Raw genomic sequence first — 16,433 nt, 5'->3', positions numbered from 1 at the left:
ACCCCCATTTCTCTGCAGACAGACTATCTCAGTAGCCCTATAGCTGCTTTCTTACCAGTCAGTTGTTCTTAAGTATTCTTCATTTTCCAATCAGAAATGATACTCCCCTGAAATGCTTTCCTTAACTTACCTTTCTCATAGAAATATCGCAATTTGTTCTTCTTTCCTACCACATTAGTTTCAAAATCATCTGTAAAGTTTATTGATCTTACTTTGACAAATGATTTTTTTTTTGCCATCTTAAGTGCAGTGAGGCACGAATGTTCAATGAGTATCAATGTAAAATTGAACTTTAAGTTTCTTCCATTTCTTTGATGTTCAGAAAAATTTTAATTTTAATGATTTACTTGTTAACTGATGGGGAGACATTTGAAGTCCTCCCTCCCCCAAACCTCTTTAGATAGATCTAAAAAATTCAGATGTGATTTCTAGGTTTTAAGTAACCACACAAAAATGGATCTAAGCCATTCCAGTCTTTCACAAAAATCACACAAAATATCATTCCACCTTTAAAATATAATATTTTTCATTGTAATGTGTTTCATTTCACTCTAATACCAAAACCTGACAGAGACTCCACAAATAAAGATAGTTATAGCACAATTTCTCTGTTGAACATAGAAGAGAAAATCCTCAGTGAAACAAATTTAACAATACATGAAAGAATCATACATCATGAGCAAGTGGGATTTATTCCAGAGACATAGGGAAGTTTCAAATCTGATAATCAATGTAATTCACCAGATCATTAGAAGGAAAGATAAAAATCATGATCATTGAAACAGAAAAGAGTGTGAAGATTTTACAAATACTAAAAATAGATATACCATATAAACCAGCGATTTTTCTCCTAGCTATCTACCCAAAGAATATAAAAACACTAATTCAAAACAATATATGCACCCCTATGTTCACATTAGCTCTATTTAATAGCTAAGTTATAGAAGCAGCCTAAATGCCCTAGGACAGTGAGTGGATTAGTGAAAAGGGGTGTGTGTGTGTGTGTGTGTGTGTGTGTGTACCCAAACAATGGAATACTACTCAGCTATTAAAAAAAGATGAACTTTTGCCATTGGTAACAATACTTTTGCCAGTATTACTCGAGAGGGTAATACTGGATGAATGAAATCAGAAGGAGAAAGACAAATACCATAGGTTGCAAAAATAGAGTCACTCAAAAATGAACCATTGAAAATCTCTTGATCTGACCGCAAAACAAAGACAACCAGAAGGGTAGAGTGGCTGGTGGGTAGTGGGAGAGGGAAAGGGCTCTGTGGAATATGGTGGAGGATAATTGGGGCACTGGTGGTGGGTATGGCTTGAAGACATACATTTGTAGAGGTATAAACTTATAACCCCTAAAGCAAATACAATGATAGAAAAATAACTTTACCTCAATAAATATAATGTGAAAAACAGTATTGTATTTAATTTCTTACATAGTTGAAAATTATAAAATTCACTGTCACTTAGTGAAAATATTAAATAAAGTATTAATTACATGATATCCAGCATCAAAATCCAAGGGATCTCCGCCTCCTAAGCAGCAATGCCACTTACAGAATCTACTTCAAAAGAATTTGCTCCTGTTTTTGGTCCAGATAACTGTGTCTCAATGGAATACTAGAAAAAGAAAAGATACATTAGGTACACAAAATTAAGAGAAAAATCATTATGATACAATAATGGAGCAAATATGTAGACAACTCTCCACTGTTAATTTCATTCTTTCTTTAAGAACTAGTTTATGTTAAAATCACTGGCATACCCTGATATAGAATACAGGAAAAATAAGAGTTGTTTACCCTATTAACTCAATTAACAGATAGGCTATTCTTTTTAGTGTAAAACACTATATATTTTTCTAAGATTTAAAAAAATACCTGAATCTGATTCTACAAATTAATATAATTCTTAAAGATTGTGCATAATAAACTCAGTCATTAACTTTGAATTTTAAGATGCAAAACAAGAATTACAATGATACAGGTCAATTTCATATATTAAGTTGAATGTGCAATTTGTAATTTATCTTAAATTTTTATTATGCTTAATCACTTGGTCACTACCTTCAAGAAGAGCTGAGTAAATAAATTTATTCTCAAAAGTAATGAAGAAAATTTAATTTGATTAAATTTGAAATAGATTTGATTTAAAGACTTCAATTACACCTGCAGATTATTTAAAATCTGATATGTAACAAGTTCCCAAAATATTAAATTTTAAAACTCACCTGTTATATCCCTATCATTCCTGCAAGTGACAGAATGAATAAAAGGACTATTTTCAACTGGATAGTAGATATTTTTAAAATCTAAAAAGACTTATAATCAAGTAAGAATGGTTGCATATTCCTCAATAATTTCATATTGGCTAACATAACAAAATATTTTGAGCAGGAATTTTGAGTACTTTCACTTGCAACACCACATATATCATTGAAGGTTAAATAGAAATCAAGGACAAGAGAGAGATTAAATGACTTCCCCAGGATTACACTACGAGTGGAGGTAAAGCCATGGCTTAAACCAATCCATCTGACACCTCCATTACTTCATACCCACTCAGTGCTCTATTACTTCATATGGTGAGTTACTAAATTAGATATAGTAAACTATTCCAATACATGTTTAAAAAGAACAGCTGCAGAGCAAGTATGCTGACTTTTGTAGTCCAATGTACCACTAAATTCTCCAGATAGAGCTTTATAAGTTCTTTTTATTTTGCCAAATCACTAAGATACTTTACAATCATGAATCAATTATGAGAAAAGCAAGTCTTTCACAATTAGATCTAGTAATTAGGACACTGAAACATCAAAAAATACATAATCATATTCACATGTGTCATTGAAATGCTAGAAAAGTTGAACATGTCTGAATAGAATCCAAAAGACAAAGCCTCAGTTTTGGCTCAGCATTGACATATTTCTCCCAGCTGCCCATCTCTATTAAACATCATATAATTTTCTTGTATACATCAAGAAAAATAATCTTTGTCTAAAAATGCTATTTTCCAAAACTAACACCAATATTGCATTAGAATGATTGTCAACTTCATTATACTCTAATTTACAAACTAAATATATTAAATACTTAATCTCCAAAGCTTAGTGCTTGTATGCCCAAGAAATCTATATGCATCTCACACAATAATCATCACCTACCATCAGTCTATCACCATTTGAAAAGTCCTCATCTGTGGCCATCACTCTATAAATGGACTTAAATAATGGATAGTCCTCATCAATTTCTAAGGAAGCTGTGAAACAAAAAATAACACATCGTATCAAAAATTAAAGTATATGTTGAATACATTCACATCCTTTCTTTCTCTCTCCAAATACATATTTACATGCACAATTCTCAAAGTTAGATCAATGGTAATTTGAGATTGAATTGAGGAATTGGAAGAATATTTTAAGACAGCTATCTAATTTTTATCTTTGGCTTCCTCTCCTCTGTCTTGCCTCTAAGGAGTATCTTTCCTTACATCCTGACACTGTTTGTGGCAACTACAACTTATAGAAAAAGAGTTTGCTGACAGACTGCTTCAGAGTCTCACAAAAGGTAGCCTCACAAAAGATTCCTGTACTCCAATTTCTAGACATGATGAGGTCATGCATGGAGAAATACATTAGTGATTGACCACCAACTCATACCTTCTAACATCTCCCAGAAACCTTGTACCTTGAGTAAAAAACCCAAGCTACAACACATCATGTATGAAGTGACCTCAGAAAAATCTCAGGTTAACTTTTTTCTCCCTGGTGTTTGGTGTGTGTGTGTGTGTGTGATTACAGTACACACTAAGGAGTATGAGTGTGAAATAGAGTAGCTCAAGTTCATATAATATGACATTTAAAATTTTAAATTTTTCCAGTTCACACACATACATTTCTGGAAAAGATTTGTATGTGCTATAATAAATAAATAAATAAATAAATAAATAAATAAATAAATAAATAAATAAATAAATAAATAAATGTGTTTTTTATTTATTTTAAGATTTATTTATTTATACAAGCACTGGGTACAGTCAGAAACGTGGGAGGGTGAGAGAATTCACCAGAGCGAGAACAGGGAGCAGAGCAGGCAGACTGACAAAGTACACTGCTGAGGGGAGCAGCAGGTGCGGCAGGAGAGGTCTGCACACTATGTGGGACCCTCACCTGGTGGCCGGGGATCGAATTGGAACTGCAGAGGCTGCGAGCAGCTTCACAACCCAGCGCTCAACAGCTGCGCAAACTGGGGAGGCCCTGTGCTATAATAAATTTAAATTTAACATATTGCCCAGCTAAGTTTAATTTAATTGTTTCTAATTGGTTATATTTAAAGTGAGGGACCAGGAGATTTTTGAGTAGGTGAAGATAAATGATAACGATAGCTACCTCAGGCTTCCAGTAGTTTCTCTTAAAACAACATAGGAAAAGAAACGTTACAAAAAAGGCTTCCCTCAGCATAACTTGAAGCTAGAACATGACCAAACTTAGTAATAACTAAGTATTTTTTTAAAGAAACAAGTTCACCAAATCCTGACAAATAATGGCCCAGGGTTCCATTCCACCATGAGACTTTGTATCAATCAAAGAGTGATGCAGAAAAACTGTCAATAATATTTTTCCTTGTCTTATAGAGAAAGAAAAAAATGTATTATAATTACCATAGTACTATAGGGAGAATCATAAGTGATATAAAGCAAGTTTCACACCTCCCAATTTTTCTTAAAAGCAAATACATGTAAAAAGAAAACTGATTTTAATATAATATTTTTAAACAGAACAATGAATGAAAGAAAATATGTGTTAAAGATATACTGGCATCTAGAATTTTTTTTACTCAATCAGAAAATTGAGATTAAAACATGTTTTAAACTTTTCAACATCAGATAAAATGTTAGATTTTATGACACTAAGTGTAAGCATAAAATATTAATTACAAAGAAAATCAATAGAGGAATAACTGTAATGGACCCTCAGTGGTCCCAGTAAGTCATTATTCTATTTATTCTTCACCTTTCTACCTTATTTCAAACTTTGCCCTTCTCTCTGAACTTCTTACTCAAACTTCTTTCTCACTTCTCTTACAGGCTCTTTCCTCTTAACTACAAAATAAATAGAAAACATTAAACTAGTGATAGCTCACCTTTTCCCATTAGATCTACACCCTACTTACATCTTCTCTCTTAAAAAGAAGGAACTGCTTGTCATTAAAGATAATCTCTACTGAGAGGTGCCTCTTTCTCTTATTTTCTCAGGAACTTGTCTTTAGCTTTATCTCTGATTGCCAGACACTCCCTTACTACCATCTACTTTCCATTAGCATTTAAACATGACCAATTCTTTCCATTAAAACACACATACACACATACCTTGACCCCAAACACACTTAATCTATAGCCATATTTCTCTCCTACCCTTCAAGACCAGACTTTTGTGTATTTTACCTCTTGTTCAGTTTTTTTGTCAACTCTGCTAGTTCTGCCTCCCTACAAATGTTGAAACTTCTCCCAAGGGTAATTAAGAGCCTCTATGGTGCCAGACCCAACTGACACTCAGTGTCCATCTTATTTGTCTTCTCTTCAACATTTACACAGTTGACTTTTATTCTTTCTCTTGGCATAAAATGATAATGGCACTTTATAGGATTTACTCTAAAACTTTTGACTATTGCTAGAAAAATTGCCATGGATCAAACTTGGTAAGTTTCTTAAATAGCCATTTATTTCTCAGATCACAAAAAATCTTTCTTACAGCTTTTCAAATCTTAACCTACAACTTCTTAATTATTTGTGGTCTCCATTAGTTACTACCTTATTCTGTTGGGCTTGAGCACATACCTTTTACCACTTCACATCCTTAACAGAGCCAGCACTGGGAATGGAAAAATAGGAAGGGGTTCTGAGAGCCTACGAGAGCTTGGGAGAGATGATCTGAAGTCTTGATTGAGAGAGGAAAAATATAAATAAAAACAATGAAAGTTTCTAATTATATCCATAGCTAATATCATTATTGAATGTGTACGTGTGTGCCTGTTGGCAATGAAAAGTTACTGTACATGGCTAAGAGAAAGCATTACATTTAATAGTGAGACAGGAAAAACAATATTTTTGTATCAAAATAATAAACATGCCATTCCTGAATGTAACTATGTTCCTTATACAGTTTTTAAGAGAATGTCTGTGATATTTGAGCCTCAAATAGTATCGATATGCATAGAAAAATCCTATTTTTTAATAATAAAATTAAAAGGCATTGACTATGGTATTTGAAGAATTGGTTTTGCTTTACATGTGCCAAACTTCAAACTGGAAATTTTAAATTTTATGTTTTCAAAAGATATATATAGTTTATAGTTATGATTTTTGAAACAAGGAATAATAACCCATGTTTTCAGAACACCATGTTTTAATTATAAGCATAGAGAAAATTTCTTTCAGTCACTCCTGAAATAAACTGGAACCCTTGATATACTGCTACTTTTTTAGTTACAGGTACAGTCCAAAAGGGGAAACCTTGAAGTTTTAAGGCATTTTGAGTTTCATAAATCTAAAAACAAATAGAAAGTTTAAATATGGACATATCAATATTTATGGTATGTGAGTGCATTAATAAATAATTGATTGCTTGGTTGATTGCACCTGAGCTTTGATCCCATCCCTTACTTTCTCTTTCATGAATTTTCAGGCATCTAGTCAAATGGATCTGCCATTTGTTTGTAAGTTTTCCAAGAATATCTCTTTAAAAACAAATGCAACAGACAACACGGAATCCAGTACAGAACTGCTCTCCTTTATCTTTTCACAATTCATTCCTCAGACTTCTCTGTTCTGGCTTCCATCCCTATATCACCAGTAAAAGAGTTTTCAGTAGGCTCATTAGTTGCCAATGAGTACATGTACTCATTGGCAACTAATTAAATTAATGGACATTTTGATACTAATATTATTTGATTTGGGAATACATGTGTGCTACACTGTTCTCAATAATATTCTCTTCCTTTGTTACTCAGGGCATAAATACCTCCCTTTTCTACTACCACTTTAGTTGTTCCATAGTCTCCTTGGCAGCTGAACTTCTCCAGGTCGTTAAGAGTAGGAGTTCTTCAAGCTTTGGACCTATGCCCTCCTTTCTTCTAATGCTCTACTCTCTGCCTGAGTAATCTCATCCAAGTCCATGGTTTCAATTAAAAAACATTTATAGCTCTGGGCAAGACCTCCGAGCTCAACTGCTTACTTAAATCTCTCCTTTGATATAACAAAGGCATATCAAACACGACATGTTCAAAAGTGAACTCATAATTTTTCTCTCCAAATTTAGTCTATTTCTACATTTTCCTATCTTAGCTAAGGATCTCCAAACCTGTTAAGTAAATCAAAAATCCTGGTGTTGTCTTCCACTCCTCTTTTATATTTAAGTACCAGATTAATTTACTGCTTATATATCTCAAGACAATTTTTTTTTTATCTTTATCTTCATCACCTTTCTAGGCCAAACTATACCATTCCATGCCTGGATGACTGAAGTAACCTGATAATTGGTCTTCCTCTATCTGTGATCTTCAAGTTACTGTAAATGAACCAAATCTAGACTGCTGCCTGTTTTTTGTATGACTTGTGAACTGAGTGGCTTTATATTTTTTAATAGCTAAAACAGGGCCTCCCCGGTGGCGCAGCGGTTGAGTGCTGGGTTGCGAAGCTGCCCGCAGCCTCTGCAGCGCCGGTTCGATCCCTGGCTGCTCCCCGGCCACCCGAGGAGGGTCCCACAGGGCGCGCAGACCTCTCCTGCCGCCCGCTGCTCCCCTCAGCAGTGTACTTCGGTCCCTCTGCCTGCTCTGCTCCCCGCTCTGGCTCTGGTGAATTCTCCCACCCTCCTGCGCTTCTGACTGTACCCAGTGCTTGTATAAATAAATAAATAAATAAATCTTAAAAAAAAAATAGCTAAAACAATCAAACAAAAGAATAGTATTTTGTGTATTTTGTGACACATGGAATTTATTAAATTAAATTAAATTAAAATTTCCAATTTGAAGTTTGGCGCATGTAAAGCAAAACCAATTCTTCACAAAATATATGTCACAAAATATATACTTATTTATATATTTGCTATTGTTGCAACCTTGTGTTACACTGGCAGAGTTGAATAAGAGATCGTATATGGTATCCTCATTACTTTATATAAAATCAATGCGATAACTATGTTATAACAACTTCCTAAGTTCTATGTTAATTTTCATTATCAGACCTATGCATCGTGGCTAAAAAATAAATGAAGAATAGACTTGAATGATGTGCTTTTAAGGCATGATGAAGTGTGAATATTTTGTTACTGAATTATGAGGTAAAATATTGTGTTTACTATACACATCACTATAGCTGTGCTACTATGTACATTAAGTACATAAAAAACACTTATCAGATTCCAACTTGATGATAAAACAATGATCAGAAGAAATGGAAAATTTAAACATATCCCATCATGATAGATTCCATTCACAAAAATAAATCAAAATGAAGCTGCAACCAAAATAAGATTCTGAGTGATTCATTTATTAGTCAATGAAGGAAAACCATTCACCTTCCCATTAATAGACCTATATTACAAAATTTAACCAGTTGCTTCTATTATTATTATTATATTTAAATTTCTTAATAAAAAGTTGTTTTATTCACTGTTATGTAGGTACTACATTAACACTATCCTTGATTTTCATGTCTGTTCTTCAAAACTCAAAACTACTGTATCTGTGGACATCTCTTTAACTTAGGTTTACTTACAATCTTTCTCCACATTCAATTGAATGGTTCTATTTAAAACATTTATCTACTTAAAATATTTCCAATATCTCTAATTCAATGAATGGCATTGTAAAATTCACATATTGTCTTTTAATAATCTTTTTATATATTATTTAATGTTCTCTATTAATCACAGTAGCCTTTCAATTCCTCTTACTCATCATCTCTCTCCTGTCCCCAAGCTTTGTACATGCAATTCCTTGTACATGAAACATTGCTTTCTCTATTGCTATTTACTCATATCAGATTTTGGATCTAACTAATGTTACTTCAATAATTTTTTTAAGTAAATTCTCAATTCTTTATAGAAAACTTTTCTGACTTGGTTAAACTCCACACACAAACACACATTGTTAGTTGTCATAATATGAAAATATTTTGTGAAACCTGGGTTATTAAAAATAAATTGCTTTTTGTGAGTATTTAACAAGTAGAAGTTTAAATTTATGTATTAAGTTGTAAAAGCCTATTTAATATTTTCTCTTTTTCCTCTATTTCTTATAATATGTTGCTTGAAGAATCTCTGTTGGGTTTTTGTAATTACATGATTTTCTAATTTTTTAATTGTAGAATGATAATTTCTACACGGTAAATATTTTTTCCAAACTATTCTATATAGAGGTTATATGCTTTTCATATAGATGAATCTCTGTACATATTTTTTGTATACTTATATAAACACATATATTTTAAAAAAATAACTGAAGATCTCCAAGTAGAGAAATATACCTGCCTCATTCAGTTTAGATAGCTGTTGAAAATTAACCATAGGAAAATGACAAAAGATACCTGTGCCCTTAGTAAACTGGGCATCAGCAGTACAGTTTGGGGGTTCCGGGACATCAATGATATTAATGGTCAAAACACGTCTGTAGATTCCTCCAGAATCAATGATCAGCAGAAACTTTCTTGGATCAGTTTCATAATTAAAAACTTTGGTAGATGTGATTATACCAGAACCTAGTTGGAAAATAACCCATAAATTATAATTATAATAAATATATAAATGCATAAGTGTTAAGCCTTGAAATTTTAGAATTTCATAATTTTGCTATTTTATTTTATAAAGAACCTAAGCAAGACAAGACATGATCTGCTCAAAGTTATACAAAAACATCATATGAATCTTTAACTGAAAGGAATAAAATGAGGAATGAAAGTAGTTTCAATTATATTTTTAGCTAACTCATAAGGAAAAACATGAAAATAAATAGCAAATGCTAATAGTTGGTTTATTAGCAAAATATTTTGCTAATTCCTTTAAAATGTTTTGCATTCATATTTCTTATGTACAACTTCAGATTGGAAAATAATTTACAGGAGACAAGTGAAAAAAGTGGTAGGAGCAAAATCTGATAAAGATAATAGGAAAAAAAACCTGATATGGTGATAAAGGAGATGCAATAAATAACTTGAGAAGTTAGAATCCATAGGATTTTGTGATTGATCAGAAGTAAAAGTTGCAATAAAAGGAGTCAGTAGTGCATGTCTGCCATACTTGAAAATTGATTATATACATCAGTGTTTGCTTGCCTGTGCCCCTAAGATACCTCCTTTATAAAAATCATACAAGGTTTAAAATGAAATTAGATCTTGGCAGAGGTTAATCAGCCCAGATTTGAATAATTAAATTTAAGATAAATGTGAATGTTTCTTTAAGGTACATACATTGGTTTTGAAGTTAGCCTCAATGTTTGAGATTATACATATATATTAGAACATAGGTTGTAACTGTAATCAAGGGAGAGATGAAATTGCTCAGATAATTCATATATATTGTGAAAAGAAGAAGCTCTAAATAGTCCAGATAACACAAACATATACACAATAAGCAAAGGAAGAATGTACATGAAAAAAAGAACACAGGAGGACCTATATAAAGACAAAAGATGGGGAAATCAGCAGAATATAGTGTCACACAAATCAAAGGATGAGAGTATTTCAGAAAGCATGAAGTGGGTGTTACTAAATGTTCTAATTTTTTTAAGATTTATTTATGCATACAAAGAGCTGGGGTACAGGCCAGAGGTGTGTGTGTGGGGGGGAGTTTAGAGTATCCACCAGAGACAGAGTAGGGAACAGAAAAGGCAGGTCTACTGAAATACATTGCTGAAGGAAGCAATGGACAATACAGGAGAGGTCCGCTGTGCCATGTATGTTGCTCCCTGGCCAGGTGGGGGTTTGAACTCTGTGCTGCAGAGGCTGAGGGCCACTTCATAGGTTGCTTCTTAATCACTTGCGCCACTAGGGAGGCCCCCAATAAATGTTCTAAATCCTAAAGAGATATTGCATGAGTGCCAGAATATGATACTGCATTCAATAATAAAGAAGATGGCTATGGGGGCCTCCCCAGTGGCGCAGCGGTTGAGCGTCAGGTTGCGAAGCTTCCCGCAGCCTCTGCTGAGCCGGTTCGATCCCCGGCTGCTCCCCGGCCACCAGAGGAGGGTCCCATATGGCGCGCAGACCTCTCCTGCCGCCCGCTGCTCCCCTCAGCAGTGTACCTCGGTCCTTCTGCCTGCTCTGCTCCCTGCTCTGGTTCTGGTGAATTCTCTCACCCTCCTGCGCTTCTGACTGTACCCAGTCCTTGTATGGATAAATAAATAAATCTTAAAAAATATATATATTAAAAAAAAAGAAGATGGCTATGTACGGTGACATCTTAGTGGTAGTGTTATCAGTATTCATACTGTACTTTATTCAAGAATAAATGGAAGGTGCAGGATGGGAAAAAATGGTGTACAGACTTCTTTAAAATGATTGGTCAGTTAGAGAAGTAAAATATTTTATAAAAGGTCAAAAGAAAGACAGAAAAAGGAGAGAGATAATGGTCTAGAGTGCATTTTAAGGTAGAAGAGGCTTACAAGACAACTTAAAACGTAATACTATAAGGGAACCAGCAGAAAAGAAAAAAAAAAACAGGAAAATAAGAACAGGATTATAATCAGTCAGGAAGATCTCTGAAGAAGGGAAAATTGGAATTCCAAACAAAGATGAAAGGATGAAAGTAAATGAAAGAGAGAGTAAAACTTTTTTGTCAAGAGAACAAGGAAGATAATAGGTTAAAAAGAGCAGAATGTCTACAGATAGCAACAGAAGTAAATTATCTCCTGATTGTTTATACTTTTAGTTGAGTACATCTGATAAGAGAAGAGACTTAGGCGAGTAGGAGAATTCATGGTTGGAAAAATTAAAATGGCAAAGTTAGCAAATGGAAAAGTTTTGACTAGAGTTATGTTGAAGAATTACCAGAGAGTATATTAGGTCAAGTAAAATTTAGAGTTAATATTTTGACTCAGTTGATTTTCTCTAAAAATACTCATCAGCCCGGGCATAAAAGAAAGAAAACAGTTGGATTTATGTGGTATTAAAGTGTTCCTGGGTAAAAATTTATAGAACAATGAATAGGTTATCTGAGGATATTGTCAAGGAGGGTTTAAAATATGGATCTAGAAAAAAATAAATCAATGGATATGCGGCATTCTTGATAGTGACAAAACAATGTAGTAGGGATAACTGAAGAGCTTAAAGATCAGAGGCGTAAGATGTTGGAGAATAAGAGTACAGAAGTGGAAAAGTTTTGGCTATGGCCATGGGAGTGTGTGGATGGAAGATAATTTTAAGTGACAGGGATTTAGGAACAGATTTACAACAGACAAGGTAAAGATAGTGAAAATGTGAGATGCTGGATTGGCCATAATATGTATATTGAAGAAACCTAACAGATGTTGGCAGCACTCGAGATAGACAGAAACACTGTGAGTGTGGTGTTCAAGTCTCCAGGGCTTGAGGGGGAGTGATTATTGTTTTTGGTAAGGAGCCAAATATCCCGAGTTCCAAATAGGCATGGGGAATTCCAAAGAAGATCAGAGTAATGGTCAGAAGTCTGCCTCGGAAGTAAGAAGTATGCTGACTTCCCACTTCCTGACCCAAAGATAAAGAGATGTGTGGGTGAATGAATAACATCAGCTGGAGGCATGTTGTGGTTGTGCCATAGAACAGCAAGTTTCAGTTAAAGCAAGAAGTATAGAAATGATACAATAGGTGGTAAAAAAGTGAGAATCAATTAGTTTATTTGTTTATCTGCCACATAATGGAGATTTCACAGCCCTATTCAAAGTATATGTTAATGCAAGATGAGTGTGAAGTTAGGTTGGGGACAGGAAGTTTGGAGAAGTCCCAAGATAAGAACTCCCACATATTTGCAGGAGTTTTCATTGTAGGCAATTACCAAGGATTACCAAGAGTATGAGACACAGGGAGTTTATGTGGGCATACATCCACTATATAATTTGAATCAGTCATTTCCATATTATTAAGGAGGCATTGTACAAGAGAATGGGACAATCTTCTGGGCTTTTGGCCAATGTCTGTGTTATCACTACCTACAGAGGACAAAAAGAAAAAAATAATGCTTAGGTCCAAATGGTTGACAATCAGGGAGCCTGAGGAAGTAGACATTAAGCATACATTATAACAGAGAATTAGAAACTCTCATCAATGAAAGGCTTCTAGTATCTTGATCTTCACTGAGAGGAATGAAAGGCAGACAAAAGTGGAACCACTCTGAAAAAGGGTCAGAGTTGTCATGGTGGAAAAACTGCTTATTGTTTGTACTGGGTCAAAAAACCTCTAGACTGGTCAAGTAGCAATTGTTTCATGAACCTCTGTGTGAGAACCTAGCTGAACAGACTTCCTGATCACAAAGATTGGTGACTATGAACGTTTGTCAGAAAACAGAGTCAAGAATAGTTTAACCTTGTTAACACTTTTCTTTAACCAGGTACTCATCTTCTTTGCTTTCGTTATATGTCTCTAACTTACAAACCTTCTCAGCAAATATTTTAGGTTTCTGCCTTTACCTGTGTACTCTTTTTTTTAAAAAAAAAGATTTATTAATTTATACAAAAAGAGCTGGGGTACAGGCCAGAGGTGTGGAAAGTGAGAGGATTCACTGGAGACAGAGTGGGGAACAGAACAGGCAGACTGACTGAAGTACACTGCTGAGGAGAGCAGCGGGCGAGTCAGGAGAGGTCTGCTGTGCCATGTGAGTTGCTCCCTGGCCAGCCAAGGAATTGAACTTGTGGCTGTGAACAGCTTCATAGGTTGTGTCTTAACCCCTTGCACCATCAGGGAGGCCCCTGTAACTGTGTACTCTTAATTACAATTATTTAATCCCAAGGTACTTGATCACCTCTCATTTCTTTTTTTTTAATGTTTACATTAACAGAGGAAACAGAGGCTCTTTATTGTTCAAATATTACTGGGAATCTGTAGGTTTAGAGCACAGTCCTAATGACTAGGAGGGAGGGAAGCTAGTAAGTCAACAAAGCTTAGAATCTACTTCTGAAGAAAAAAGGGTTGGACTTGCTCTCAGTGTGGAACTGTGCTGAGCCACAAGCCAAGCTTTCAAGAAAAGTAAAAAGTAACACTGTACTATGTTTCAAGAAAAGTAGCACTGGGATGCATGAGACATAAACTTGTCTATTCCTATTTTCAAAACCATTTTCTTAAAAGTATAAAAATCAGGTCAGGCAATATTTTGATATTTTGTGATCAAAATACATAACCAAATACATATACATTATGACAGGTATTGGAAATGTAGGTAACGGCTCTCCTCTTTGAGGTCTCAGTTTAGAATCAATGCCTCGTTAATTGTGCATAACTATAGAAATTATAACCCAAGTACAATGCATCCTAGTGAGAAAATTGGTAAACTTTATTTCAGAGGAATTCAAAAATATCATTTGTATTTTTAACTAGCCTTGATTGGATTACTGAAAACAAGTTTTTTCAGTTTGGGTTTTAGGTGAAAAAACTATTCTACTTTTTCTTTAAAACTACTGAGAATTCACCATGCAAAGCAGAGTGGGTGCTGTGGGGAGTGCTAAGCATAGTACATTTTTCCTGCTTTAACTAATTTTTTAATTCTTACTTTTTTTTGGAAAATTTAATCAGAATTTATTTTAATTTTTCTTTAGTAGTACAGACAGATATGTTCTGAATCACCAGCCTTATCATTCAAAGATCATTTTTCTCTAAAATGACTGGATTCAATCACATACTAATCAATGAACAAACGTGTTTTTGTTTGTTAGAAAACATTTATGGCAGTATTGGAGTATTACAGATATGGACCAGGAAGGAATAGGCTACTTCTTTAAAAATTAAATGTTTATATCAATACCTACAACAGGTTTTGTTCAAGAAATCCAGCATCAGACTTGGGTTTAGTTAAATAATTTTTTTCATAGTATGAATCTTAAAATTGATAGATATAAAGTAAATAAAATGTAAATGCTAGAAATATTTACTTGCATCGATGATGAAATCCTTTGTTTTATTCAGAAAGTGGTAGACATTCGCTTTTCCAGCTACGTCCTTATCATAAGCTCGACTTAATTGTGTCCCAGGCACAGAATTTTCAAGCAAATTCACTGGTTCAATTAATATCTGAAGTTCTGCTGCCATGAGTGAAAACACTGAAGAGAGAACGGAGACCGTTTTTAGTAAACCCAAGTTAAAATATAAAAATGAAAATCTTTATCAATAATTACTTCATATATTCCATGCATTTGTCCCTCTAAATTACATCTGTAAGTAAAATTGATAAAAAGAGTTTCATCTAAAATTGAGTAAAATACTTTCATTGTTTTTTATGAGATGTCAAAATTATTATTATTTTAAAAATAACTTTAAAATTTGACTCACACTTCAATATTGTTTTTGCTTTGTTTGTGCAGAACCGATGAAAGAAAGAACAAGTTAAAGCCCCAGCTTTACTAAATCTTTATTTTACCCCTTTAACAACTACTATATAGAATAGTTAGTCAAAGGCCAGTTTCATTAATTTTCTATGTTACTGTTCTTTTCAGACAAATCATTTCACATGTACACATAAGCTAAATGAGATATCCTTTCTGCATAATTAAATTAATTATTTCATTGCTTTTCTTTTTGTTATAAAGAATCGGGACTATTTTTGGTTAAGTTGTGAGTCATTGTATATTATATTATACTACACCTCTAGAGTGAAAGGTAGAAATAGACATACGCTACAATTCAGTACCAGAGTAGGCAGTATTACTAAGAGACAATAGAAATAATATAAAACTTGCCCTATATTTTTAAATAGTCAGATCAATAAATAATATTTCATATGGAATTTTGTTATACAAGAGAGACATATTTTATATAGAAAGTTGCTCTAAGGCCCTAAAAGAAGAAAAGTAGAGTGCTGTTTGAAATAATTCAAGATTAAGTGTTGAATTTTAAACATATACACATGCATGCACACATATGCACACACACAGAGAAACATACACACCTAGTGAGTGTAAGAACGAGTAACAGAGAATAATATTCATTAAATGAAAAGGATGCCATCAGGGATTCAAGTTCCTTAACTAACATTTAAAGTAAAGTTTCTTAATAGTAAAGGAAACATCAGAGGTTAAACAAACCTGTGCATGTTAATAAAATCTTAAAGATGTTCATCTCTAGACCAGCTTCTCTAATTCCAAAGCATTGCCTACCAACAGATGTGTGGCTTTAGCTATTTATACGAATTCAGTCTTTATTAAAATTAAGCCAACAGGTCAATAAATTATTACTCAACCTTGAAGCCAATCATTTTA

General features: G+C 33.7%; 1 protein-coding gene across 1 annotated transcript in view; it reads right to left on the bottom strand.

Moving 5' to 3' along the window:
• The window catches only part of LOC311168907 (cadherin-related family member 4-like), a gene marked incomplete at both ends in the record, with an annotated part of 76,873 nt that extends 61,606 nt beyond the window's left edge, over positions 1 to 15,267 (bottom strand). The window contains 4 exons of the mRNA XM_084230611.1: positions 1,502 to 1,539; positions 3,181 to 3,261; positions 9,586 to 9,756; positions 15,111 to 15,267. Coding sequence (XP_084086737.1) covers positions 1,502 to 1,539; positions 3,181 to 3,261; positions 9,586 to 9,756; positions 15,111 to 15,267 — 447 coding nt within the window. The remainder of the gene's footprint in view (positions 1 to 1,501; positions 1,540 to 3,180; positions 3,262 to 9,585; positions 9,757 to 15,110) is intronic.
• Between the last annotated feature and the right edge of the window lie 1,166 nt (positions 15,268 to 16,433).

This window comes from Talpa europaea (genome assembly GCF_964194135.1).
Source record: "Talpa europaea genome assembly, chromosome: 3".
Classification (NCBI taxonomy): Eukaryota; Metazoa; Chordata; class Mammalia; order Eulipotyphla; family Talpidae; genus Talpa; species Talpa europaea.
Note: the sequence above shows the minus strand (reverse complement) of the source record. Positions and strands in the feature narration are given on the sequence as shown.